Source organism: Hemitrygon akajei, chromosome 4 (assembly GCF_048418815.1).
Source record: "Hemitrygon akajei chromosome 4, sHemAka1.3, whole genome shotgun sequence".
Lineage (NCBI taxonomy): Eukaryota > Metazoa > Chordata > Chondrichthyes > Myliobatiformes > Dasyatidae > Hemitrygon > Hemitrygon akajei.
Genome location: NC_133127.1, coordinates 74,499,486 through 74,525,308, shown reverse-complemented (window position 1 = coordinate 74,525,308; position 25,823 = coordinate 74,499,486). Strand labels below are relative to the sequence as shown.

Here is a 25,823-nt window from a genome sequence, read left to right as displayed (position 1 = left end):
CAGAGATTTTACAGTGCTTGATTTCACATTGGAAGTATTCTGAGGACAGCTACTTTATCTAATTGGATTGCATATATGTGTTTTCTCTTGTCCCCAACCATTCTGGCGGGCCTTTCAAGATTTAAAGCCCACCAGAATGGTTGGAGATAAAATATTAATGAATTCCAAAAATATTCACCATCTGACTGCATGGTTTATCAATGGGAGTTGTGCTGTTTGGATAACTTCAAAATATAATTTTTTAGAAGAGGAATATAGTTATTAATGCAGGGTGATTACACATGTGCATATATTATGGAAACAGCTTCTAAAGTAAAAATTCTCTCTTTTGTATTTATTCAGTAAAAATAAATATGTGAGGTTTCTAGTGTTTAAAACAATAGTTATCTAATTACTAATGCACATTTGATCAAAGCTATGTTGAATACCATGGTGTGTCAGCGAAATCAGATGCATATGTTTGGAGTGAAAATACATCTCTGGCTTCCAGGTGTCTCCTCAGGAAAATAAAGATCATTACTGATGGTGATCTAGATAACATCTGGATCAAAGATTGCTAATATGAGAAACTAAAAATACTTTAGAAATACAAGACTTTGTTAAATTAAAACAAAACTGAAAGGCTGCCTTAATTTAACAAAATCACATGAATTCAAAGAAATAATTTATTCTGTTAGTTGGATGCTTACTATGTGGTAGTGTACAATATCATAGACCTTTTGTCAGAAGCATAGATGTAACTAAAATAGGTACAAAAGCAATTCAATACAATTCACTTCCTTGGGTAAAGCACTGCATCCCTGAATTATTGTAAACTGTCATGACTTTGTTGAATATTTATGCACCATAGGAGCAGATTATGAAGCAGACAATGGCAAGTTGTTTACTACAGTCTATTCTGAAACTAAGTTCAAACCACCAATTATAACCAGAGTGTAGTTGTCCAAGTACACTTACAAAAAACATATCATACTGGAGCAAAAAGATAATTTGCTACTCCTGATGATTGCTTCTCTATTTTCATCTACTTTAGTTTTTTATTACATCTTCCATGTTTCAAACCTGCCACATGAAAAATGTTTTGAGTTAACACAATAACATGAAACCATGACCCTGTAAATCAGTTGTGGTGAACTACATATACCTGTCTGGACACGCCCCCCCGCTGACTGCTCCTGTGGCTCCTCCCACAGACCCCGGTATAAAGGCGATTGGAGCCACAGACCCTCCCTCAGTCTCCAGGATGTCGTGTGATGGTCACTTGCTGCTTGTGCTTTCTTCCAGCCAATAAAAGCCTACCTTAACCCACGTCTCAGAGTTACTGATGGTGCATCATCAGTGACACACATAAATATGTGAGGTTCTAATGGCTCCTGCTACAATTCAAGCTATTCTTTCACCTTTGGCTTACAATATCAATAGTTATATCTATGTATCTCTATAGTATGGGCCATTTTTCAATAGATTTTTATGATTAGAATTTTATATAAGAGCTCCACAGAAGGTAGCCATGATTTTTTAAGCACATGTATTAGCAAAATTTTGTTTAAAAATGACATCACTATTATTAAACATTATTTGGATTGGCTAGTTAAGTAGTAAAGGTATCAATTTCTTAAAAACATTAAAAATATAAATATAGAAATGCTTTAGCCTTGAAACTGTTCTAAACCTCAAAAGGAGGCTAAGCCTTTGATGTATGGTTAAGTTAATGCACGTCCAGTGTATGAACTGAACTGAAGCCTTCACTAAGAATTGAATCAGCTCTCCCACAATTTTTCATCTTCTAGTTTCACCATCACAGAGGAACTCCAGCATGTCACATTTACAAGAGACTGGGGAAGGTAGGAAGATTTGGTGCTTCAGACAGGGATGGGAACAGTAGGTTGGGATTAGAACAGCAGGGGCAGAGGCAATAAAGGGTGGGCTGGGATATACTTGGGGTGGATCTGGTGGTATGAGAGCCTTGCACTTTGAGGACCGATCAACATGTGTTAAGCAGAAAATATAAAAGGAAGATCTATGCATGGACCATATTAAGTTGATCATCACATACGATTTGCCAAAGCTTCTTGTGGATTATGAATGAACAAAGTAATTTGACTGGAATAGCATCAATGTGTGCATTAATTGCTTTTTGACAACTGTACGTACATGACAACCCTCCATGCCTGTTTTTAGTGAACCCCCCCCCCCGGTTTCCTTGGCTGTGTAAGTCTGGGGAAGACACATTCCGGTCCTGCCAAACCCATGAGACAGTTCTCCCACCCCAAACCCCGGTTTGTGTGATACTGTGTAATTTGCTGCTCTGTTACAAATTAGTGCCACAAAATAAGAGACAGTACACTGCATGTGATTAAAGGAATTATATTTATGAACCTTAACTAAAGGGTTAGTAAAGGAAAACAAAAAGAAAAGGGCCCATTTTAATTAAACAGTCAACGTGTACAAGCTGGAGCTCACGGTTTCACTGATATTCACCGATCTTCAGTCGATCTTGGCACCTGGCTCCATGAAAACATGGTCACACACAGTGTCGAATCCTACGACCAGCTCTCTCAAGCATCTTCTCTCTTCATTTCCCGCCAAACAAAATCCCCACGACCAACCTTAGTGACCTCACCAAACCTACCCCCAGTTCCACTATCCTGATTGGATGGCACACATTCCTCGTCATCCCTCATCTTCAACAGTAACCCAAACAGGCTGAAAGCAGAATGGACTGCTTCTACAGAGCTGCTAAATGAAATACCTACAGCATAACAGTAAAAACGTGAACCAGGGCATTACATTAGTTTCTTTCCATCGTGGACATTTCTGAGCCTTAGTAGTTTTAAATGAAAATCTTATCCCTTTAATAATGGCTTTAAAATGAGCAAGATAAAGTCTCTAATGGAAATAAAAAGCCAAAGGCAAGCCTCAGGCAAAATTTAAAATGAAAAGAGTTGAATTTCAAGGTACCTGTTTCTACAGCTACGTTTGAGAAAAACAGAATGAGAAATGACAATGAAGTACTAATGCTGTTGACAGTAACATTGACATCCAAACTAATACACAACATGTGCAGATTAAGTTGCTGCTCACAAATTGAAAACTTTAATTTATGTCTTCATGCCCTGTGGCTTTATTTTCATATTTAAATTGTGAAATGATGCAAGCAATGTACATTTGTCACTATTTTCATAAAGAGCCAAGCTTTGAAAATATATTGTGGAACATTAGTCATGTTATGTTGAGCTGAACGTACTTATAATGGAATTCATTTAAAATAAACTGATCTATGACAAGGATAAAATATTAGATAAGTAAATTTGGGGCAGCTGGGCTAAGATTCTGTATGCCAGCGCACCACTTTGATTTCAAAGCTTTTTGAAATTTCTTTCATAAAGACAACACTGCATACCTTGCTACATGGGGCAATCCAGTAGCCAATTGCAAGAAATGGGAGTCCAATTGCAATAACGAGCACCACAAGGCATTTCATGGTGATGGGTTGCTCCCGTAGTCCTGAGAGGTTTTCGTACCATATTGAGAGTAGCTGCTGCTGGCAATTTGGATGGGCTACAAACTGTAAGGAACACACAATTATTGATTACAACAATACCGCCAACATATCAGTGGACATTCCGAAACTCTTCAGTTCTCATACATCTACTTAAGTGAATGAGTTTTTAGAAAAAAATGTAACAGAATGATTGTCAACATCCACAGCAAATTGTAAATGGTCCCATTCAGGCTTTGTTTCACTGATAGCATTCCTTCCTCCAAGTCAGAAGATTCAAGGTCCAAATTTTGCTCTAGACAGCACTGGGAACTGAAGATTAACTCTTAATTTTTGGTTGGTGTCCAGCAGAATATAGCCATCCCTTTGATAAAACCAGTCCCCATCAACTGCTATAAAAATCGTCAGAGATAAGAAAAGAGCAGGCTCACTGTCAACATGCTAACTTTCAAAATGGTTTTGCACTGGAAGAACGTAATGTCCTCCCAGTATAATAAAATGTCGTCTCCAATTCACCCTGACTGTTAACTTTTAGCACCCTGTCCCTTAGCTGTTCTACCACAGGTGTAAAGGCCAGATAGAGGCTGCAAATTATAAACATACAAGATGCTTCAGATGCTGGAAATCCAGAGAAACACACTCAAAATGCCGGAGAAACTCTGCAGTTTAGGTGTTATGGTTTGTAATTCCAAAACATTAAATGAATTCAAAGGAAAACAAGAGAGCTGAGATGTGAATCTTAGTTTGTTCTTTAAGCAAAGCGCTCACATATCATGTAATAGCATCACGACATATGCATTTCACTTATTTTTACATACTACCCATAATTAATTAAATGAAAAAGAATGCTCAATCAAACAATATATTTACAATATTACTCAAATACTACTGAAATATTAAATACACAACCTTCCTCTATGCTTAGCTACAAACTCTCATTCAATATAAAATGCATCTCAACTATAAACACAGTATACTATAAAATACAACTTCTATATCCACACATCCACAGCAAATTTTAACTTGTCCCATTCAGGCCCAAAGATTTAATCGCTGTGGAGAATTTCTTACTCTTGTGGGATAATGTCTTTCCTGACAAGGGGGTGTGGATCACTCTGCTTGGCAGGTGAAACAATCTCAGGTTGCAGGAGTTGACTCTGACACCGCAGGAAGTGGTTCTGACAGCAGCAGCCCACCTTTCTTCTTCATCCTTGTTGTTCTAGTTTGTGCATCTTGATCTTGGAAGGTTCATTTAGTTCACTGGAATATTCTCTTATTAATCCTTCTATTGCTCTCTTTACGATCTGATCTCTCCTTTTGGTTTCCTCATCCACAGCATCATCTGACAAATCCTCTGTTTTCCATACACTCCTTTTTTTTGACCTTCCTTTCATCCAGCTGGGCTTTGGGTTTTGCATCTACTTTTACAAGCAGCTTTTTGTCTCCTGCTTGAAGTTCATGCAATAACCTTAATGAACACAGAGTGGATTCTGGTTCTTTATACTCACAAAAGCTGAACATTTGCAACTTCCCTGAAGCTCCTAGAACTCTTTTCCAGCTTTAAATCAAGCAACATTTTGCATGTACCTGCCTGGTTAACATATCAGAAACTTTCTCGGATATGTTGCCTACAAAATCGGTTATGGTTGGATCACTGTTTTTGTCACTTTCATGTTTCCTCAGAGCAGTATGGCCCTTCCTTGGTCCAATATGCTTTCCAATCATAAACCACCAACACCTGCTTCCCCTCTGTTGGGCAATGGCTCATGGTGTTCATCATGAAGACAGTTGTGGCATTATCCAGTACTTTCCTTAATTTGCAGGGGACATGACATGCAAATGGTGGATGGATCTCCAATCAAGTTGTAGTTGTCTCAGCCACTCACTTCCCCACAATGCAGGCCCTCCTGGTTTTACCATAAATGTCCAATGTGGCTTTTTGGTTAATTGTATTTTCTTGGAGTTACTTTTCTCCAGTATAAGTTCTTAGTTGGATATCTGCAGGCTTCAGTTTAGTATTTTTGAATGCCTTTCAAACCCACTTTGTGGAATGACTGAAACAGCCAACCATGAGTTCAATTCCACTCTAATTAATTTCCCGTTGACTTCTGCTGTCAGCCATATTACTTGTTTATAGTTCATTTTCGCATTGTAAATCTCAAGGCTACATAAGTCCTGTGGCACTCTCGTCATTATCAGATTTTTCATCAACAGCAGGCAGATTGGTGCTCTTTTTAAAAACTGCATCTTGACTTTTAATCTTTTTCTTTTCCCTGTGCAGTCCATTTATTTTTGTCTGCCTGACATTCTCCTTGTATGTGTCCTACTTTGCTGTATTTTCTGCAGGTTTTGCCTTTAAACCTGCATTGCCGTGGTGTATGTGAGCCCCTGTCACAATGGTAGCACCATTTCTTCAGCCAGGCTGATTTCTGTTTCAATTCTGCATTTTGCTCCGGCAGACTTTCACTCCTGATTGCAACTCAGTTATGTCTGTCTGCCGTTTCCACCGAATACAGCAATTTTAATTGCTCTTTTAAACGCTTTAGTTAGGAGTTGTTTTTGAATGCTTTCTTGTAAGATTCCACAGACTAAATGATCTCTCAGTGCATCATTAAGCCCACTGCTGAACTGACATTTTTAAAAAAAAATTGCAGCCTTAAAGTTAAAGGTAGTTTTAAAACTGCAGTTGCTTTATGGATTATCTGATATTTATGTCTTTTGATCACTGCTGTCAAAGCAGTAGATACAAAAATTTCAGATAGAGACTCTATATCCTTTGCTATCCCGTGGACTGTTTGGTTGATTTTATCTAACCAGGGAAGATCAATATTGGGAAGATTAAAATTTTTAGTGTACATACCCATTTAGAATTTAATTCTTTGCAATATTACTCTTTAGGGGTTTTCAGATAGATAAGACTGGCTGCTAAGGCTAGTGGAAGTATCAAGTATCTGTACAAATTAGGAGCATCTAATGTCAATATGGTCCCAAGTGCAGTTTTAACTAGGGCCAGAATGTGCTTTGCAATAACTCTCCCTTGAGCTGAAGCTGTTTTTGCTGATAGCCTTTGGGCATAGAAGATATATTCAGGAAATTATACTGAAACCATAGTAAATCTCACAGAGTAAAATGCACCCTCCCAAAACACAGGGTTTCCATCTCCTCCATGTGAGACCCTTCTCGGATTTTCATTCCTGCCATGTACTTAGTAGTTACAAGGACACCCAACCCTGATCTTCATCAGCCTCTGTCATTTCTATCCTTGGCATGAATGAGTCAGCACTATGCAATCATTGTAATTGAAACACTCTGCTACTTATCTAGAGCAAATAAAATACTGGATATAAGTTCTGAGTGCACGTTGTTAGTGGAAACTGTAAGTGTAACTAAATGGTAAGACTCCAAGGGAAAGTGTACCTTTTTGACTTCATATTTGATGGCCAGTTTGACACGGGTCAAGCCTGCTCTTTGACAGTGGTGTCCTTCATCTTGATCAGCTTCCACGTCACCATTCAGAATAGCTTCAACCTCCTCACTGTCTCGGCACAGGTCGAGGACACCAACGACAAAGTCTTTGCACTGCATAGATAGCTTGCGATAGTCATTCTATATCAAAACAATAAAAAGACACTGCTCAAGAAACTGGACTCAGAAATCATTGTGGGTATTCTGTCTATGGAGTACAAAAATGAAAATTTGTTTAAAAGTTATATTTTCTCTCTAATTTTGAAAATAAAATCTTCACTCTTTTGTTTCCTCCATGCCAAAATCCCCAAGCAAGTTGTGAAGAGAGAAAGGCAGTCTCAAAGTTGAGAACACTAAATGTTCATATTCAAAACTCTGAGCTTAAGCTTTTAGGGAATTATATCTTTTTGAAGCATTTCTATGAAAATACAGCTGAAATCGGCCATATATAAGATGCTACAATAGAGATATCAGATTATATTTCCATTAACTTGGGACAGCACCCATTGCTACATTACACAGTATTTCTTTATTCATTTATGGCACGTTCACAATCTTGTCCATTTGTATTTGTTTGGAAGGATGATGTGGCATGATTTCCTTAAATCACTACAGTCTTTGTGTTAAAAACTGCTACACTGTTTGGTAGGAAGTTCTAGGATTTACATCCAGCAGTGATGAAGGAGCCATGATTTCCAAGTCAGTTTGGAAGGGAACCTGCAGGTAGTGATGTCCTATATTCATACTGATTTTATCTCTATTGGCTGCAAAGGAATGCAATTTGAAGTTCAGTCGGTGCAGTTACAGTACATTTTGCAGACGTCACAAAGTGGTGATAGCACAAGGTGTGTACGCTTACTGCAGTGGATGGGTTGCTGGCTGCTTCACTCGGGAGCACTGTCTGACCTGTATTCCTCCACAATAAGTAGAGATTACTTTATCATAAAAACTGACTTACATCTTACAGTCAGAGGAAATGGTCTAGGGTGTCAGAAGATAAGTCACTCATTGCAGACCTTCAAGCCTCTGACCTGCTTTTGGACTACACAACCATGACTTTATGATGGCAAAGCCAATAAATGACAAGATGGTTAGACTCTCTCTCGCTGGAGACAGTGTCATGGTGGAAACTGTGCCCGCCTCTCCACAGCACATGGCTGAATATTGCCTCCATTTTGTAAACATGGAGATAGGTTAATTTGCTGAGAAGTTTCAAACAAATCTGAACTTTCTGCAACTATTGATGAAATACCTGCAGCCATGGATGAGGTAAGCTGATCATAGCTGAAGGTCATTAATCTTTGGATGCCATCCTCAAGAACTCCTGTAGTGGCATCCTGGAGCTGTGATTATTGGCTTTAATAATCCCTCTATCTCCCTTAATATCTTCCATCAAGTCATTCCTTAATCTTTTCTTCTAATTTACAAGTAATATTGCAGTGTGATTTCTCCTTGTATTTGAACTCTTGGAATCCAGGTATCATTCTCATAAATCTTCACTTCACCCCCTCCATGGCCAATCTATCTTTCCGAAGCTGAGTGCTCAGAATACCCTGGGTGCAGTTTAGCCTGGATTTTAACAGCTGTAGTCTAACTGATACCCTTTTGTGCACCAGTTCTCTGGACCGGAGTGGCTGAATTCCAATAGCTCATTGCATGTTCAACACACCAGGAGAGAGAATGACAAGAAGCAGTGATGCTTAGAGTGTTTAGCCAGAAATACCGTCTGTGAACTCAACATGGGGCAGCACGGTAGCATAGTGGTTAGCACAGCGCTTTACAGTACAGGCAATTCAGGCTCAATTCCCGCTGCTGCCCGTAAGGAGTTTGAACATCCTTCCCCATGACCATGCAAATTCCCTCTGGGTGTTCCGATTTCTTCCCACAGTCCAAAGGCCTACCAGTCGGTCATTGTAAATTGCCCCATGATTAGGCTATGATTAAATAGGGGGATTGCTGGGTGGCAAAGCTCAAAGGACCAGGAAGGCCTATTCTCTGCTGTATCTCCATAAATAAATACATAAATAAATAAATTTAAATATATTTTTAATCCAGTTCATTATTTTGATCTCCATATTTGCTCAGACTACTCCTGGTAATTCAGGAATTCTGCAAAAGAAACAACAAAGGTACTGCAAAGCAAGCCACTCAATTCAATGTTTGAGTCCATTACACTGATAAAGTATTCAATGAATTTACAATGACTCATTTTTGATTCACTTTGGAAGGTCAAATTTGAAGGCCAAATACAGAACTAATGACAGGATTCTTGACAATGTGAAGGAACAGAGGGATCTTGGGGTCTAAATCCATCGATCCCTCAAAATTGCTGCACAAGTTGATGGGGTTATTTAGAAGGTGTATGGTGTCTTGGTCCTCATTAGTTGGGGGATTGAGTTCAAGAACCATGAGGTAATGTAGCAGCTCTATAAAACCCTGGTTAGACCACACTTGGAATATGGTGTTAAGTTCGAGTCGCTTCATTATAGTAAAGATGTGGAAGATATAACGAGGGTGCAGAGAAGGTTTACCAGGAAGCTGGCTGAATTTGAGAGCATCTTTTATGGGGATAGGTTGAGTGAGGTAGGGTATTTCTCTTTGAGGCAAAGGAGGAGAAGAGGTGACTTGACAGAAGGTACAAGATGATAAGATGCATAGATTGAGTGATAGCCAGAGGCATTATCCCAGGGCAAAAATGACTAATGCAAGGAATCATAACTTTAACAAGATTGGAAGAAAGTATGGGGGGGATGTCAGCGGCAACAGTTTTTAAAACACGAATGTGGTGGGTGCATGGAATGCTCTGCCAGGGATGTGGTAGAGGGAGATCACAGTAGGGATCTTAAAGAAACTCTACAATAGGTACATGAACGATAGAAAAACGAAGAGCGATTTAGGAGGGAAGGGTTACATTGATCTTAGAGTAGGTAAAAAAAGTTGGCACAATATCATGGGTTGAAAGGCCTTTGCTGTTGTATGTTGTATATTCAGTGTTCTCCCATTTGGTGCATATAAAACAGGGCACTGACCTATCTTCCATTTGATGGTATTATTTATTGGTTATCATAAATATCTTGGGAAGGAGAAGGATACGTAAGAGTGTAATTGAATCATACAGCAGTGACATTAAAATTGGATAAAATTACATGATCATGTCAAAACTGGCAGGCCCATAGAATGCATTGCTGGACTGAATACCATTGCTGATAATACTCTTTTAAAAGGCAAAACAAAAGTACTCTAACTACAAAAATAAACATGGAACATAAAGATAGCCATTTCCTCTAGAGAGTTGGAATTTGATAAGCCTGACCAAAAATATACATGTATGTAACTGGGATGATGTAGAAGAAGGCAACTGCACTAATAAGTGATACACAGCATGTTGCTTTGATCTCCTTGCAAGCTAACATCTGAGCATCCAGCACTCCTTCACTGGGGAAGAGGAAATGTTCAAGAGCGTGAACACCATTTTTATTAACTACCCAATTCATGGCAGCACAAGAATTGGAGCAGGTCAATTTAACTTCCTGCTGACGAGCAGAGCAATGTAACTTGAGAAGCAGAAGAACAGGCAAGCAACACCTAGAATAACACAGAACTGTGATATAGTAAGTGAAGATATTTTCTGGTATTTGTTTGATCAAGAATCAGGAATTACTGTATATCAACTGTCTAACCTTTCACTTAAATTATGGATTATGGCATAGAGTAACCTAAAAAGAGGGAATGGAGAAAAATATAACTACAAGAAAAGGTTAACGCTCACCGATGATGTCACCTTGTGTGGACCCTTTACCAATTCAACTTTCTTGTTTTTAAGCTAGAAAAAAGATAATGGCACTGAATAGGTGAGGTTACAATGTTCACACTGTTAATCGTTGGTATAATTTTATCATCAATTTTGTCATTCAATATATTGTCTCCTTGAAGAATAGTTGAGAACATGTTTACCATAACATGAAACTGATAAAAAACAGCAAAATAAATTTAAACATTTTGATCAAATCCTATGTTAAGTATCACTGAGGAAAAACTTAAGGAGAAAGTCTGCACAGACTTAAAATTGGAATGTTGCTTTGTAAAGACTGGCTTTGAACTCAGATCACTAATAGATAAATGAGAGTGACTCATCTAAATTTGTCTGTATTTTGTGGGAAATAGAAATCACACCTCAAAAGAATAAAAAGTGCAATATGTCTGCCTTGCTGAGTTGACAGAGTGAGTTTTTAGATTTTTAATTACTCTGTTAACTTTGCCACTTTGCTTAAATTAAACAGAAAGGAAAATATACCAATCATTAACCTGCAGGCAGATTGCAAAAAAAGACCTGGAAATGTTATCATACAGCACTGCTTATTTCAGAACTGGCTGGTTAACAACCCATTTGGATGATGTGAAAGATTATAAGAACCATTTCTGGACTTTTGTGCTTCACTCAGAAATTCTGTTGCATTCTTCCTGACATTAATAGGGCTTTAAGTGATGTAATTTCCTCTTCATGTGTTCCTTTTCAAGCATTACTGGGGAAATAGTTAGCATTTTTCTGGGAGAACCATCAGTGATCATATCCAAGGCAACATTGCGTGGTATCAGGAAACCATACATAAGTTCTATCTTTCAGGGCCTCCCAATGGTACAGAACTACTGCCAAACCAATCATCCTAACCCCTGACATAACCAAATACATGATTATTTACATAAACACATGTATTCTCTATGATGCCCTCCAAGGAAACACATATGATCCACATCAAATCTTGCACTCAACCTTCAATATGCACAAGGCATGTATAATCTATTACATTTGGGCAGAGACAATATATCAAAAATTATTTGCTACAACCAAATTCCAAAGGTATTAAATTTAAAAACATGCTTAATTCAGTCCAATAAGACTCAATCCTCTATTAAGCCATCAACAGCTGTGATAACTGCATGCTACTTGAATATGTTAAAGTCCCAACAAAGACATATAGATTTATCATAAATATCCAAACCAAGCTCTATTAAATCTGGAAGTGGAGCACATTTGAGCTGTGCTGTATTTATGATCTAAAAAACCATTTATTTAAATTATCACCCCATTCTTTCTGGAGATTCAAGCAAGCCTTCAAAGTTTCCCTTTCAAAAACTCACTCCACTAGTTCAGTCTCCAGTCTCACAACCCTCTATGTCTTATACTGAGCACAAGATGTTGCCTCCTGATGAAGGGTTTCGGCCCGAAACGTTGTCACTACCTCCTCCCATAGATACTGTCTGGCCTGCTGAGTTCTGCCAGCATTTCGTGTTTTTATTTACTTCCAGCATCTGCAGATTCACTCGTGTTGCCTTTGAATTCACAAGATGTTCACACGTGGTTTGTGTGCATATAATGCAGGCGCCATGTATATTTTGCATTAGTGCACATGTAACTGTGAGTAACTTCTGTTCTTTCATATACCCTACTCTTTTGTGTTAAATTGTCTCAGCCCTACCAGCTCTGATCCAGCATGGCACTGATCCTTCATTTTGCCAAGGGCTTCAGGGGCCTGATTTCACAATGTTAAGATTTCTCAATCTTTAATCACACCTGAACAAGTCCTGATCCTCTGATCATTCCCCACATACCGATTCTGACTCTGCAATCACTGGTAAGCCTCACCCTTCCATCCTGATCCGCTGATTCCACTCCCCACCCCCACCATTGTCGATAGATTCTCAGGAAGATCTCCAACTATTATGCTTCTCCACAATCTCCACCCCCTCAACTCCAGCAGCTTCATTCATTCCTGGACAATTCCCTTTGTCTTGAGCAGAGCAGGAAATTTGTGCTAGAGACACTGAAGAGAATTCGAGCATACAAGAGACAAGATTGAAAACAGTAATGCACTGGAACCCATGAAAACCTGTCCTAGTGTTGTGCACAAGATGGTGTATATAATGCTGGTAACGAATATGGATTTTTGCCTCTGTGCACATGCAATTATGAACTATTTCAGTCTTTTTTGTGCACCATAGGAAAGAACTTGCAGAAATGAACATCATGCCAGCATCTCCTAAAGGATTGTTATTGCTGGTGTTAACTAACCCTCTTTCTCTGACATGTACTGAAAGCTCCTAGGAGAAGGGAAGTTTGACACACTGCTGTTGACTCCAGTGGAAGACCAGTTCATTCCAGCTGGTGACATCTGAATACAGAGAGAGAGAGATTTTATTCTTGTTGACGTAACAATGAGCATCAGGCAATGCAGACACATTGAGGGTCTTTGCCACATTGCTGGAATGCAGCATTGCCACAACTTTTGAGACAGAGTATGCATCCGCAGCAGCTGCCTGGAGAGACCTGAACACCACAGGGTAACAGCAAATTACTTTTAAAGGCAAAACAATCCAGACCAGCAGGTGAATGATCGGTTACATCATTGCCTTTGAAAACCATCCTCTGGAAACATTGATCTCTCGAGGTGAAAAGAGCTTCCAAAAAATGCCTGAAGGCTACATCCCCTACACCGAAGCTGTCTCCCCATTCCTCCCATGCCCTTCTTATTGAAATGTCCTTAACTTCTCCTTTTGTTCCTGTTTGTGCCAGGTCAAAATAGCTTGGGAAAAAATACCTGTCTCGATATTGTGAAAAGCAATCTGTTCATTCATTGCCGCTTCCCAGAACTTTCCACTGACTTGGTCCCCAACAAACCTGCAAGTAATTGATGATGCCTTTAAATAGCACAGTTGTATGATGGCTTGCCACTGTTTAGACCTCACTTCTTTGGCTGAGACAACGCATTAGCGCATTCACTAAATTCACATTGCCACACACTCTTTCATAACTTGCATTCTCTACGTTCTCCAAGCAAAGGTGTATGATCCACATCAAATCTTTTACTCAACCTTCATATGCACAAGGCATATTTAATCTATCCAAATTTCAAATTTAGTTCAATAAGATCTCACTAATAAGACCAACAATTGTCGTGATAACTGAATGCCAGCTAGCATGAAGGAAAATAAGTTTATCATAAATATTGAAACTCACTTCTGCTAATTGTGGAAATGTACCACATTTGAGTTGTGTGACAATCATGATCTGAAAATTGCTAGTTCAATTATCCAAGAGCCTCATATGAGGGTTCAAATAAGCCTTTAATCCTTTTGCATCCGAGTGCGACAGTATTCCTGAGTTTCCACCAGGGAATTGAATGGCTGACAGTGGTGAAAACCAAGAGGAAGCTACTGACATGATGATGGAAGCCCTGAACACTGCCAGAGATAGAGGGTCTTTGTTGCTCCCCTAAACATAATGGGCTGTAAGTAGTAAGTAAGTAAGCTTTCAAAATTATGTAACACTTACCCAACAGGCTGGTATATGTCTAGGGGAAAAAGAGATCCAGCCACACACCAACCCACCTCCCGTACACGCAGGTGCTGTGAGAATCGCATTTATGCCTCGCGCCCGCCAACAGTATCAAACCCACAACAAATACCGGTATGAAATACACTTTAAAGAGTTTACTAAAATTAAAAGAGTATTAGGCAATACAATATATATACAAGAAAAAAACAAAAGGCGCCAACTTATCAAAGTTCAGTCAGTTTAGTGCACATCGGTGGAGCTCATCCAGCGAACCATTCGACTCCTCGGTGGTCGTCCTCCCGAAACTCCCACTCCGGACTCCCCGGTGGTCGTCCGAGCGCACGTCCTCCTTCCTCGGCGTCTCCCTCCGGACTCCTCAAGCCCGCACAACCCCTCCCCCAAGTTCCCAGCCTCACAAAACACAATAACATTCCCCATTGATTAACAAATGAATACAATTACCATATCAGCCATTCTAAAGCGAAACAACGGCGAGAGAAACTTTTAACAGACAAAGAAGCATTCCTACTCGTAACAAACCAAAGAAGCCCTTTTTAGTAACATACACAGGACATTGTACAATTACTCTATCAAAAGTTCATTCTCTAGCTTCAGAATGCATTCTTTAAAAACTTATTATTTGTCCCAAACCCTTCACAGCTAATTGTAAATCCGATCTTCCTTAATTCTAGACTGTTAGGCCACTTGTTTCTACTACTTCACTCTAACTCTTCATCATTTGAAATACGGTAACTTTAATCACTCAGTGATCTCTTCTGCTCAGGCAAAAATAATCTGATTTTTTTTCAGGTCTTTCTTTGCACCTACAGTACATTTCCCACACCAGGAAGCAACAATTCGAGAAACTGCATTTTGTTCTGTATCAGTTCACCTTCTATTTACAAGACTATTTCAAGACTGTCCAGGCTTGCACATACTTTATGTAGCTTCAGAAGTTTATCTCTATTTCTCTGTCTTACAAGGATAAAATTCACTTTGTACAACCAAAGTATGGCATCAGCATTCTGAGATCATTACTCCCCAATGCCATTCGGCTTTACAATTCAACCGCCAGGGGTAAGATATGTTAAAGTGCCGGAGTTAGGACTGAGCTTAAGTTACCATTCAATGTATTTTAGTAAACTATTTAAGAACCTTTTAAAAGCTATTTATTAATGCTTTTTGAGAGGGTGATTTTAGATGCATATCATATTTATACTGAGTTAAGTATTGTATGGAATTACCGTAGTTTTGCTACAATAAGTGTATGGGACATTGGAAAAAATGTTGAATTTCCCCATGGGGATGAATAAAGTATCTATCTATCTATCTATCAATCTCCTATTTATGTCATTGTTAAGAACCAATTTCAACTTTGGATTTAAAGTTTAATTTTTATAATGTACCAATTATTATACAATTGGGCATGTCAATGTAGGGAACAGAACCACATGCCTGTTTGCATTTTGTTCCAATGTACAACAAACTGTCTCACAGTTAACAGGTTACTAGGCTCAAAAAACACAATAATATTCACAAGAAAGTTCTGGTAATGAATTCACTCTCACATTGGCAGAAATATTTTATATCTGCAACATTTTGTTCCAATTTTATTTCAAATTTCTTTTAGTTTATTTTCAATACTTTTGAGTGCTTATTTCAACTCTGATATATAGATGCCTTGGGGACAATATGATTCTCCTTAGCAATGTCATCCGAAATTCTCCTTAAACCAATGCCAGTAACTTTTTAGTATTTTGGATGTGGTGATTAATGTTGAATGGAATAATTTTAAATAAAAGAACATTGAGATAGTGTTTTACTTTAACTAATAGTTGTTGGAGTCTGATTGAATTATTTGATGAACTGCCACTTCCTACTGAGCTTTTGCCAATGAAGAGAGTAATACCCTCACACTTGACCTTATGTTTGGTGAATAATACGAGTTTCAATATATAGGATACTTTATCATACATATAAATATACAAGGCACAGTATATAATATACCACACTTTATATGGATTCCTTTTCCTGTGAATAAATTCTTTTAATTTGTTTATATGTGCGAATGAAAAGTATTGCTTTATTGAATTGCCAATTCCAACTTCTATTCTGCATGTTTTCATGGCAGAACACCCAAAATAAAGGGAAGACATTAAAATAGACATTATCACTAGAGAGCAAGTGCTGGGTAATCTACTGGAACTAAAGACTGACCTTGTCTGCATTACAGGAACTTAAAAGAAGTGGCTTCAGAGCAAATCAGGAATATTTCATTCTGGAAATATCCCAGCAGACTGGAACATCACAAATGTAATGTTCCCATTCAAGCAAGGATGGAGACAGCAAGCAAAACATGAAAAGTCAACTACTTCAGTATTTGTCATCAGGGAAATGCTGGAACTTCTTATGTAAATTGATAGAGAGCATTTAGTAAACCATCCAGTAAGGTCAACATAGTATTATGGGGGGGGGGTGGAATTCTGCTTAGCAAGTCTATTAGCTTGTTTTGAGGATGTTATGAGCCTGGTGGGGAACGGAGCACAGATTTATTACATTTCCAGTGGAATTCCAAAAGGCGTTCATTAAGAAGCCACATAAAGGTTACTGATCACTTTAAGAGCTGAAGGAGATGGGGATAATATAATAAAACAGACGGATGACAAACTCACATGAAACTGATCAGCAGGCTACAATTAGTGGAATACACGGTTGTAACCTGGGGTCTCAATTAGTTACGATCCACATTTTGATGACGGGACCGTGTATATTTTAGTCAAGTTCACTGATAACACAAAGATGAGCAGGATTGGTGACAGGCATATGCAGAAAGGACACAAAGAGTCTGCCAATAAACATGGATAGCTTAAATAAGTGGCAAAGGTTTAGTAAATGCGAGGAAATATAAATTTATCTACTATGGTAAGAAAAATAAAATATCTGGAATTCTCTACTCCAGGGAGAGAATGATTTATTGAATATATTCAAGGTTGAAATAATATGGGGGTTAAAGAAAGTGAGTTAAAGCCAAGATTAGTTCAGCCGTGGAGTTATTGAATAGAGAATAGTATCAAAAGACTTTCTGGTCTACTTCTGTTCTGGTTTTTGCATATTTTCAGCAGGAAAATAATGAGATTATTAATGAAACAAAATAATAACTTGATCAATAACAAAGTCATTTGAAGCATACAGCACTGACTAAACCCAGATATTCATCCATTTTCCTCCCAACTCTGACCACTGTTAAACTTCCAACATTTACCCGTTTACACTCTCTCCTGAGAGAGAGAGAGAAAGAGAGAGAGAGAGAGAGAGAGAGAGAGAGAGAGAGAGAGAGAGAAAAGGATTAGCTATGATTAAATGGCAGAGCAGACTCGATGGACCAAATGGCCTAATTCTTCTCCTATGTCTTATAGACTTATGGTTTGACTGCTGGTCCTATACCTTACATCCCAATCAATGTCAAACACGAGGAAATCTGCAGATGCTGGAAATTCAAACAACACACACAAAATGCTGGTGGAACGCAGCAGGCCAGGCAGCATCTATAGGGAGAAGTGCTGTCGACCCCACCCCCTCTGGTCTTCTCCTATCATTTCGCATTTTCCCCTCCCCCTCCTACTTTCAAATTTCTTACTATCTTTCCTTTCGGTTAGTCCTGACGGAGGGTCTCGGCCCGAAACGTCGACAGCGCTTCTCCCTATAGATGCTGCCTGGCCTGCTGCTATCCCAATCAATGTGATCTTTTCTGGTTGTAGGAGCCATGCTTAGTGACTCCCTTCATCTGCAGGCCACCAGCCAGGAACGGAGTGAAAGGATGTTCCTGAGTTCATGAGCATGCTCAGTATCGACTATGTGCATGCAGTATTTCTGGATTTCTTCACACTACTGTGACCACTTGTTCACCTCTGTCCATAAATATTAATGCTGCCATATGTAAATTGGAGATCCACAGACAAGTTACAATTAAACGGATGAGAATATGAATCTCAGGACCTGTGACAGTTGAAAATGGCACCTCAGCCTAAGAGTAATATAATTGTTCTTATATTTCTGTCTAAGGCTGTAGCAGGATATGGATCATTTGGAAAGTTGGGCATCTTTAATATCTTTATTTTTGCGTTTCAGGGTTCTTTTGAAGACCCTGACCTGGAGTTACACGCTGACTACAGTTCTTTGTGGGAATGGGACCCGCTCTTGGGGTTTCATAACTGGCCATTGTTGATTGATATGCCAAGGGGTCGGCCTAAGAATCTGGCTTGGCTTTGGAGGCCTAGAGTCTTGGGTTTCTGGGGACGGGCGGATTGAAGGTTGGTGTCATGGCAGGAGACCCTTGTGTCATCAGAGGAGTCAGAATATCTGCAGTCGTGGGCCCAGATCTTTGGGCACAGAGCTCAAAAAAAGCAACGTAATGGATTTTTAACATCATAAATCAGTGAGTTGTTTGTTATGTCTCCCCGCTCACTGTGAAAACGGAGACATCTCTTTCTCCCTTATTAGGGAGAGAGAGAGTCTGGGGTATGTTGAATACCAGGTGAAACGTGAAGTCTTTGGGGTAACTGCAAGTCTGTGTCTTTACTTTTGCTTTACCCGCACTTGAGTGCTCAGTGGCAGGTGCTGATGCTTTTTTTGCCAGTGAGGGGAGGAGTGACCATTGCTTGTTGCTGCTTACACGCGGGAGGGAGGGGAGCTTGGGGGGGGGGGGACTGTGGGACTCTAACATTTAACTGTCATTTGTGGATGGTTGCGAAGGAAAAGCATTCCAGGACGTATATTGTATACACTTCTCTAACATTAAATGTACCTGTTGAAACCTTTGAATGATTGTTCGTAGATGGAATTTTTAGTCCTGCCATGTGTTATGTGATGTGGTTTGTGAAGTTAAACAGAGTAGGACATATATATTAAATGGTAGAGCTCTTAGGAATGAACTGGGAGATCGAAGGATAAAAGGTTCAAGTTCTCTGAAAGCAACAACAAAAGGAGATCTGGTGGTGAAGAAGGCATGTGACATGTTTGTCTTCACAGGTTAGAGTATAGACTATAAAAGAGGTAGGACATTATGTTGCAAGATTACACAAGGCTGATTAGGGCACACTTGGAGTATTGTGTGCAGTCCTGGTGTGACTATGTTGGAGAGCATACAGAGGAGATTCATCCAGATGTTGCTGAATTGGAGGATTTCCCGTTATTGGAAATTGGATGGGCTGGGCTTGTTTTCTCTGGAATAAAGAAGAAGAAGAGGTGACCTGACAGAAGGATGTAAAGTTATGAGTGATGTAGATAGAATGGACAGTCAATTCTTTTCCCCGTGCTAGGGCTATCAAAACCAGGAGTGTACAATTTTAAGGTATGAGGTGGGGGGTTGAGAGGGAATCTCAGGAGTCAGTGTTTCTTATGCTGAGAATGGGTGATATCTGGCCAAGTGGTGGAATTGGATACAATTATTGTCTGAGAGGCATTCAGACAGAAACTTAATTGGACAAGGTGTAGAAGGATACGGACCTCATGTGGGTAAGTGAGGATTACTGTAGATGGTCAGAAAGGTTGGTAGGACATGGTGGGATGAAGGTACAGCTCTGAAATTCTATAACTTTGTCTCCGTATTTGTCATTTACTTGGTGAAAGAAGTTTAATAAACTATGAGTCAGCTTGGCATAGTAACAAGGTTACTTTTCTCCATCTTCCTTTCACATTAATATCCTTCCCTATACTTTCAGTCCACCTTGTGCTTTCTTTCCATTTCCGGCATTTGCTTTTCTTTGTACTGTTTGTTTGAATTCTCTGAAAAGGTCAAGGTTCAGTGTTGGTTTGGGAGTTTTATAGAAAACTGTCCCTCAAATGTAACCAACTTATGTTTTAGTTTTATTCTACAGGTAATCTCCTTCACTGGGTTCGAGCAATCACCAAAGAGATTGTCAGCTTCCTCGCTTCCTGCTTTGGGATGTTCATACTTCCTTTCAATGCCTCAACATTTAAAACATTGAATTGAACCAAAACATTGATTTTGAGTTAAGCTGTCGTCTAAATAAAGCGAAGGTTCACTTTGAAAGGGAATGTCTATAATAGTGGTGGCTAGAGAAACTGAGTGACACTAATCATGTGGACACCTGCTATGAAACAGTAGAGATAGCTACTTTCCATATTTACATATTTCTCACAACATCAGTGGAGGACATTCAGCCTACTGAATTTATGCTAGCTCATTGAACAATCCCATTACTTAGTTTATTTCATTATAACCTATTTTCTCTCACATCCCTTCAACTCCCCTTGGAATTGCAGCTGAGCCGTCTGGGCCAGTGTAACTAGAGGAAGATAAATGAGAACAGAGTGAAAAACAATAAAAACGACACAGAGGTGCTGAACACAATAACTGTTTGTTATCTAAAATAAAAGTGAATCTGGAAATACCCAGACGGCCAGGCAGCATTCGTGAAGAAAGACTGAGTTAATGTTACATATTATTGACGTAACATCTGAACTGCCTAGTTCTGACACAAACTGGAAAAGAAACTGGTTATACATACTGAGCAACACACACAAAATGCTGCAGGAACTCAGCAGGCCAGGCAGCATCTATGGAAATGAATAACCAGTCAATGTTTCAGTTCGAGACCCTTCTTCAAGACTGAAAAGGAAGGAAGAAGACGCCAGAATAAAAAGGTGGCGGTAGGGGAAGGAGGCTAACTCGGGGTGGTAGGTGAAGCCAGGTGGGCAGGAAAGGCAAACAGCTGGAGAAGAAGAAATCTGATAGGAAAGGAGAGTGGACTGTAAGAGAAAGGGAAGGAGGAGGGGACCCAGGGGGAAATGATGGGCAGGTAAGAAGAGATGAAGGGCCAGTGTGGGGAATAGAAGAGGGGAGGGGGAGGGAGTTTTTTTTTACCAGAAGAGGAAATCAATAATCATGCAATCAGGTTGGAGGATACCCAGACAGAGTATAGGGTGTCCATTAAGTAGGGATAGGGTGGAAGGAGAGTCCTATACTTTCCTATCCTATCCCAGAATTTTTATCCTTTCTCTGGGAGAATAGTTGAAAGCAGGAGTACGTGAAGGACAATAGAAACATTTGAAAACCCATCAATGACGGTGCTGGTACCGCCACGGTTAAGGAGAAAGAACAGCATTTCAGAACTGGTGATGAAGGAAGTGCCACAACAGATGGAATAGAAGCAGACATTCTGGGAGAATAGAACAGAGTGATTTCAAGAAGCAGGATAGTGTAGGCAAGATAGCTTTGGGTTCTTTGGCTTACAGTATATATGAATTTCTTACTTATCCCTTCTGCAGCTTCTATTAAAGTAAAATATGTTAAGTTCACTATTTTCTGTTCACATGAATGCAAACAACCTATTGTATGCGTGTTGTGCCTCCTGGTTGCAATAAAATTAGCTACAAAGGAGTTCAAGCTTAAGGACTTGGACTACGTACGAGGGTCACTATCTACATGCTCAGTGTTGGGACAGTGTAGCATGGAAGTATTTTACTCCCATATATTCTATGCATTTTTGTTGCTTGCTATTGGCAATCCATATACAATTAAGTTCATCATAAGCAATAGCCTGAATATAGAAGCTTGTTGCAATGATTCAGCTTTACGGTATGCACAGCAACTGTTTTATTATTCACCTCCTGTACCTAATAAGGTGGCTACTGTATATGTTCCTGGCCGTTCGCTGATGCAGCCCATCCACTTCAAGCTTTGACATGTTGTGTGTTCAGAGATGCTCTTCTGCACACTGCTGTAATGCGCAGTTATTTGAATTTCTGTCACCTTCCTGTCAGCTTGAACCAGTCTAGCCATCCTTCTCTGACCTCTCCCATTAAAAAGGCATTTTTCCCACAGAACTGCTGCTCACTGGTTTTCACACCAATCTCTGTAAACCCTACAGTCTGCTGTGCGTGAAACTCCCAGGAGATCAGCATTTTCTGAGATATTCAAACCACCCTGTCTGCCACCAACAATCATTCCACAGCAAAAGTCAATTAGACCACATTTCTTCCCCATTCTGATGTTTGGTCTGAACAACAACTGAACCTCTTGACTATGTCTACATGTGTTTATACATTGAGTTGCTGCCACATGATTGGCTGATTAGATACTTGCATTAGTGAGTAGATCTGCAGACATACCTAATAACATGGCCACTGAGTATATGTCTAAAGCTACAAAAACTGGAGATATCTTGGGCAGTTAAACTGATGGGGCAAAGTGTGGTTTAACCACCATTACTGTTGAAACATTTAGCTGGAATCTTGTAGTAGAATTCAAAGATGGTCGACTTTAAAGCATTTTTTCTTGGTTTAGTATTTTTTTAAGTTCCCAAACAACCTAATAATTATGTGGCTATTTTTCGCATGTAGCCTGACGCCAGCAGCAAGTATTACAATGTTATGACAGTTAGTATATTAACCTCGTTCTGCAGCATTAAGCCAATGGATGGTTTTTCCATGTAACACTATCTAGATCAGGACACGACAACCAAATCGCACACTAATGTTCACATAGACTCATGTACAAAACAGTTTGAATTAACCTTCGCCATGTACAGTTCGCTTCAGTATCACAATGCACGAAATGCTGGATCAGAGAGACTGCTCCAGGGGAACAAATTCTGCACACCACCAACCCACCCTTGGCAGTTGAAGGATTAATTATCTCAGTGTCCCAATTCACTTTTTTAACCAGCGCAGCTTTTATAAAATTTAAATACAACATACCTGTTTAGATGTATATTTAAGAATTCATAAGTCTTACCTTAAATTCTTTTTCAATGTTTGCCAACTTGGCTAATTCATTACTAAGTTCCAGTGCAGTATGTACTGGATCCTCACTAGACAACGACAAATAGGCAGGGCTTGCTAATCCTTTGTATGCATTGATCCTGGATCTGGAGTGACTAAAGGAATCGTGCTTTTGCTTCTCCACACATTCAGTACATTTGCAGAAATAGTCATGGGGTTTCTCAATCCGTGCTCCCTTCATCAACAACATATGCACCACTTCATATTTCTGGCAGTGCGCTGCCAGTATTATTGGGGTGATATCTGGAGAAAATCTGGTGCCATCTTCATCATAGGCATAAAAATCATCATCCTGCATTTCTTGTTCACATGGGCTAAGGGTCAGACGATTACTGGGCTCAAATCCAGAGTGATTCAAAATTGCTTCCACAATTCGTATGTAACCTTTACTGATAGCAAGTAATAACGCATCTCCAATTCGAGCCAAGTTATCCCTCTTCAGGAGAAGCTCTGTTACTTCCAGATGTTCATTTCCAACTGCTAGTTGGAGGGCATTTTGCCCCATGTAATCAACACAGTTAACATTCAGTGACTTGTTCTCCTCTAGCATTCTCCGGACAACGGGGATGTTCCCGTATTCGGCTGCGTCCAAAAAACGCTCCTCTTCTGGGGTTAAACTCGTTCCCCGGTCATTGAACATGAATGTTGGTCCCCGCACAGCCTGCCTCCTTCCTTTCTCTCTGAGCACTGTCATTCTCCGCTGCATTACTGCTGGGTTCCTGACACGTTGCCTAGGATAGGGAGAGAAAAACACACGACAGTTATATATGAAACATTTCCACAATCAATACCGCCGACCTTATACATCTGCATTTTAAAAATGAAACTGTTTACATAACATTTAACTTTTCCTAAAGCTTGCCTAATGTAATTTTAATTTGATTACTGGAGGTTACTGTGGTTTTCTCAAGAAATTAATGAAATAAATGAAATTGAATTGGATAGAGCTGAGAGATGTGCTGGATTGAGGCATGCAATGTTCAGCTTACAGTAATTCCAGATGCAAGCCAGTACTGTCCCTGGCCTTAATGAGTTAAAGATCGCTAGCAATAATTAAAGATATTCTTCTTAAAAGGTAGTAGACATGGCTGCAACCAGAGGTATAAGGCATTATTGTAATCAAAGTTAGCTACGAGTGATGGCAGGGTGCAGGTAAAAGTGAGTAAGTAGTTTATTACGGAGAGGAGGAGAGAAGTTTCTCCTCATGAAGGATAGAAAGTCCTTAGAGATATTGTCAGCTGGCAATGGTCCATATGAAAAACCATGCACAGAGGATATCCATTTAGTATTGCAAGAAGTTTGAAAGCTTCACAGTCAAAGTCTGTGAAAATATTACCCAGTCTTACCTCCCAACAGCAGTCATAGACAACACCCAGGCTAACATTCACCCACACTGTCATCAATCTCACATCGATGTTTGGAGGTTTACATCACTCCAGCGATTCGACAAGGATGAGCCCATCACTCAATGATTCTCATTGATCTACATCCTTTCCACTTGCAGGATAAGAGATACGTGGATAACGCCGGGCTGGCTGATTACCATTCCAGTTGGATACGTTGTTTATAGATGACTCAACCATAAAAAGATTACTTGACCACTTCCACCAAATTCTCCTTCTCCTGCTTGGCACCAACTCCATGTAAGGAAGCAAAGAATAAGCCCTCACCAAGGCCAGGTAGTGCGCCCTTTGGTAGACAAGGACCGAGGACTGCAGAGGTGCAGGTGGTGCAATGATTGCTTCTGCATGTCAATGGTCTGCTCCACCACAATGATCCTAGTAGGATATCCTTTGTTTTCCTGGATTACCTGTGGGCTATGCATAGAGTCAAGAGTCATCAGTGAATGCACAGTTGTAGTGGCTCAATTACAGATGTCTCTGTGGAATGTATACAAATGAGGTCATCAGTACTATTGACAGGATGCCAGGAATTGACCTGTAAGATGCATCGCATGTGACCACACTAGCTGAACCTTGAGGGAATAGAGCCCCTGTCAGGTAGCAGCCAATCCTGACTCAGCATGAGATGCCATCAAAACAAGGTCAGTGGTGCCCTGAAACCCCGTGAAACTGTCTGCTCACTCTTCCCGATTCTCATGTGTAAGACATGATGAAATGGATTGAGGTCTCTTTGTGAAGAAAGTGTAGGAATCTCCTTAGCTTTAGCTCACATCAGAATAGCCATGGATTCTCAGTTAGTTTGCAGAGGTTTAGGGTGCTGAGGACTTGATCATGAATAACCAAGTAGGAAAGCAATCCACGTTATGTGATGTAGCACACCTTGACAGCTTTTGGAAGAAGCAGTTCTGGGTGTGTGTGGTCGGACTTCAAACGATTGTGAAGATAATCTTTTTTACCCTCTCCTGGAAGAATTCCGTAGCAACATTGAAAGGGGTGTAACGCCCTGAGGGGTAGGAAACTTGCCAGGATGAAACACTGGAACCTTTCTGCAAATACACCCTTGTCTGGAGACATAACCAATACCCCAGCACCATCTCTACAGTTGTGTATGCCAACCTGATCGTCCATCTCTACATGTGCCTGGCTGCAAGATGTGGCTTAAGGAATATGGGGTGAGTGCAATGTAGAAGTTCCCTTGTGTGCTTACGATGGATGTTTACTCATAAATCTTTACAATCACTCGTTCAATCACATGCCTCGAAATTCAGACGTAGGGATTGCCCCTATCTGATTCCCATCAGATAACCTAGAAAGT

At 39.8% G+C, this 25,823-nt stretch overlaps 1 protein-coding gene across 3 annotated transcripts in view; it reads right to left on the bottom strand.

Moving 5' to 3' along the window:
* LOC140726443 (short transient receptor potential channel 3-like) overlaps positions 1 to 25,823 on the bottom strand; it is a 140,055-nt gene that overhangs the window by 67,677 nt on the left and 46,555 nt on the right. For 2 of the 3 annotated variants that reach the window (XM_073042850.1, XM_073042852.1), the window contains exons 2-5: positions 23,059 to 23,836; positions 10,737 to 10,790; positions 6,920 to 7,108; positions 3,404 to 3,568 (exon numbers count right to left, since the gene is read on the bottom strand). In XM_073042850.1, the coding sequence (XP_072898951.1) occupies positions 3,404 to 3,568; positions 6,920 to 7,108; positions 10,737 to 10,790; positions 23,059 to 23,836 (1,186 nt within the window). The remainder of the gene's footprint in view (positions 1 to 3,403; positions 3,569 to 6,919; positions 7,109 to 10,736; positions 10,791 to 23,058; positions 23,837 to 25,823) is intronic. The other variant, XM_073042851.1, reaches the window with a different exon arrangement.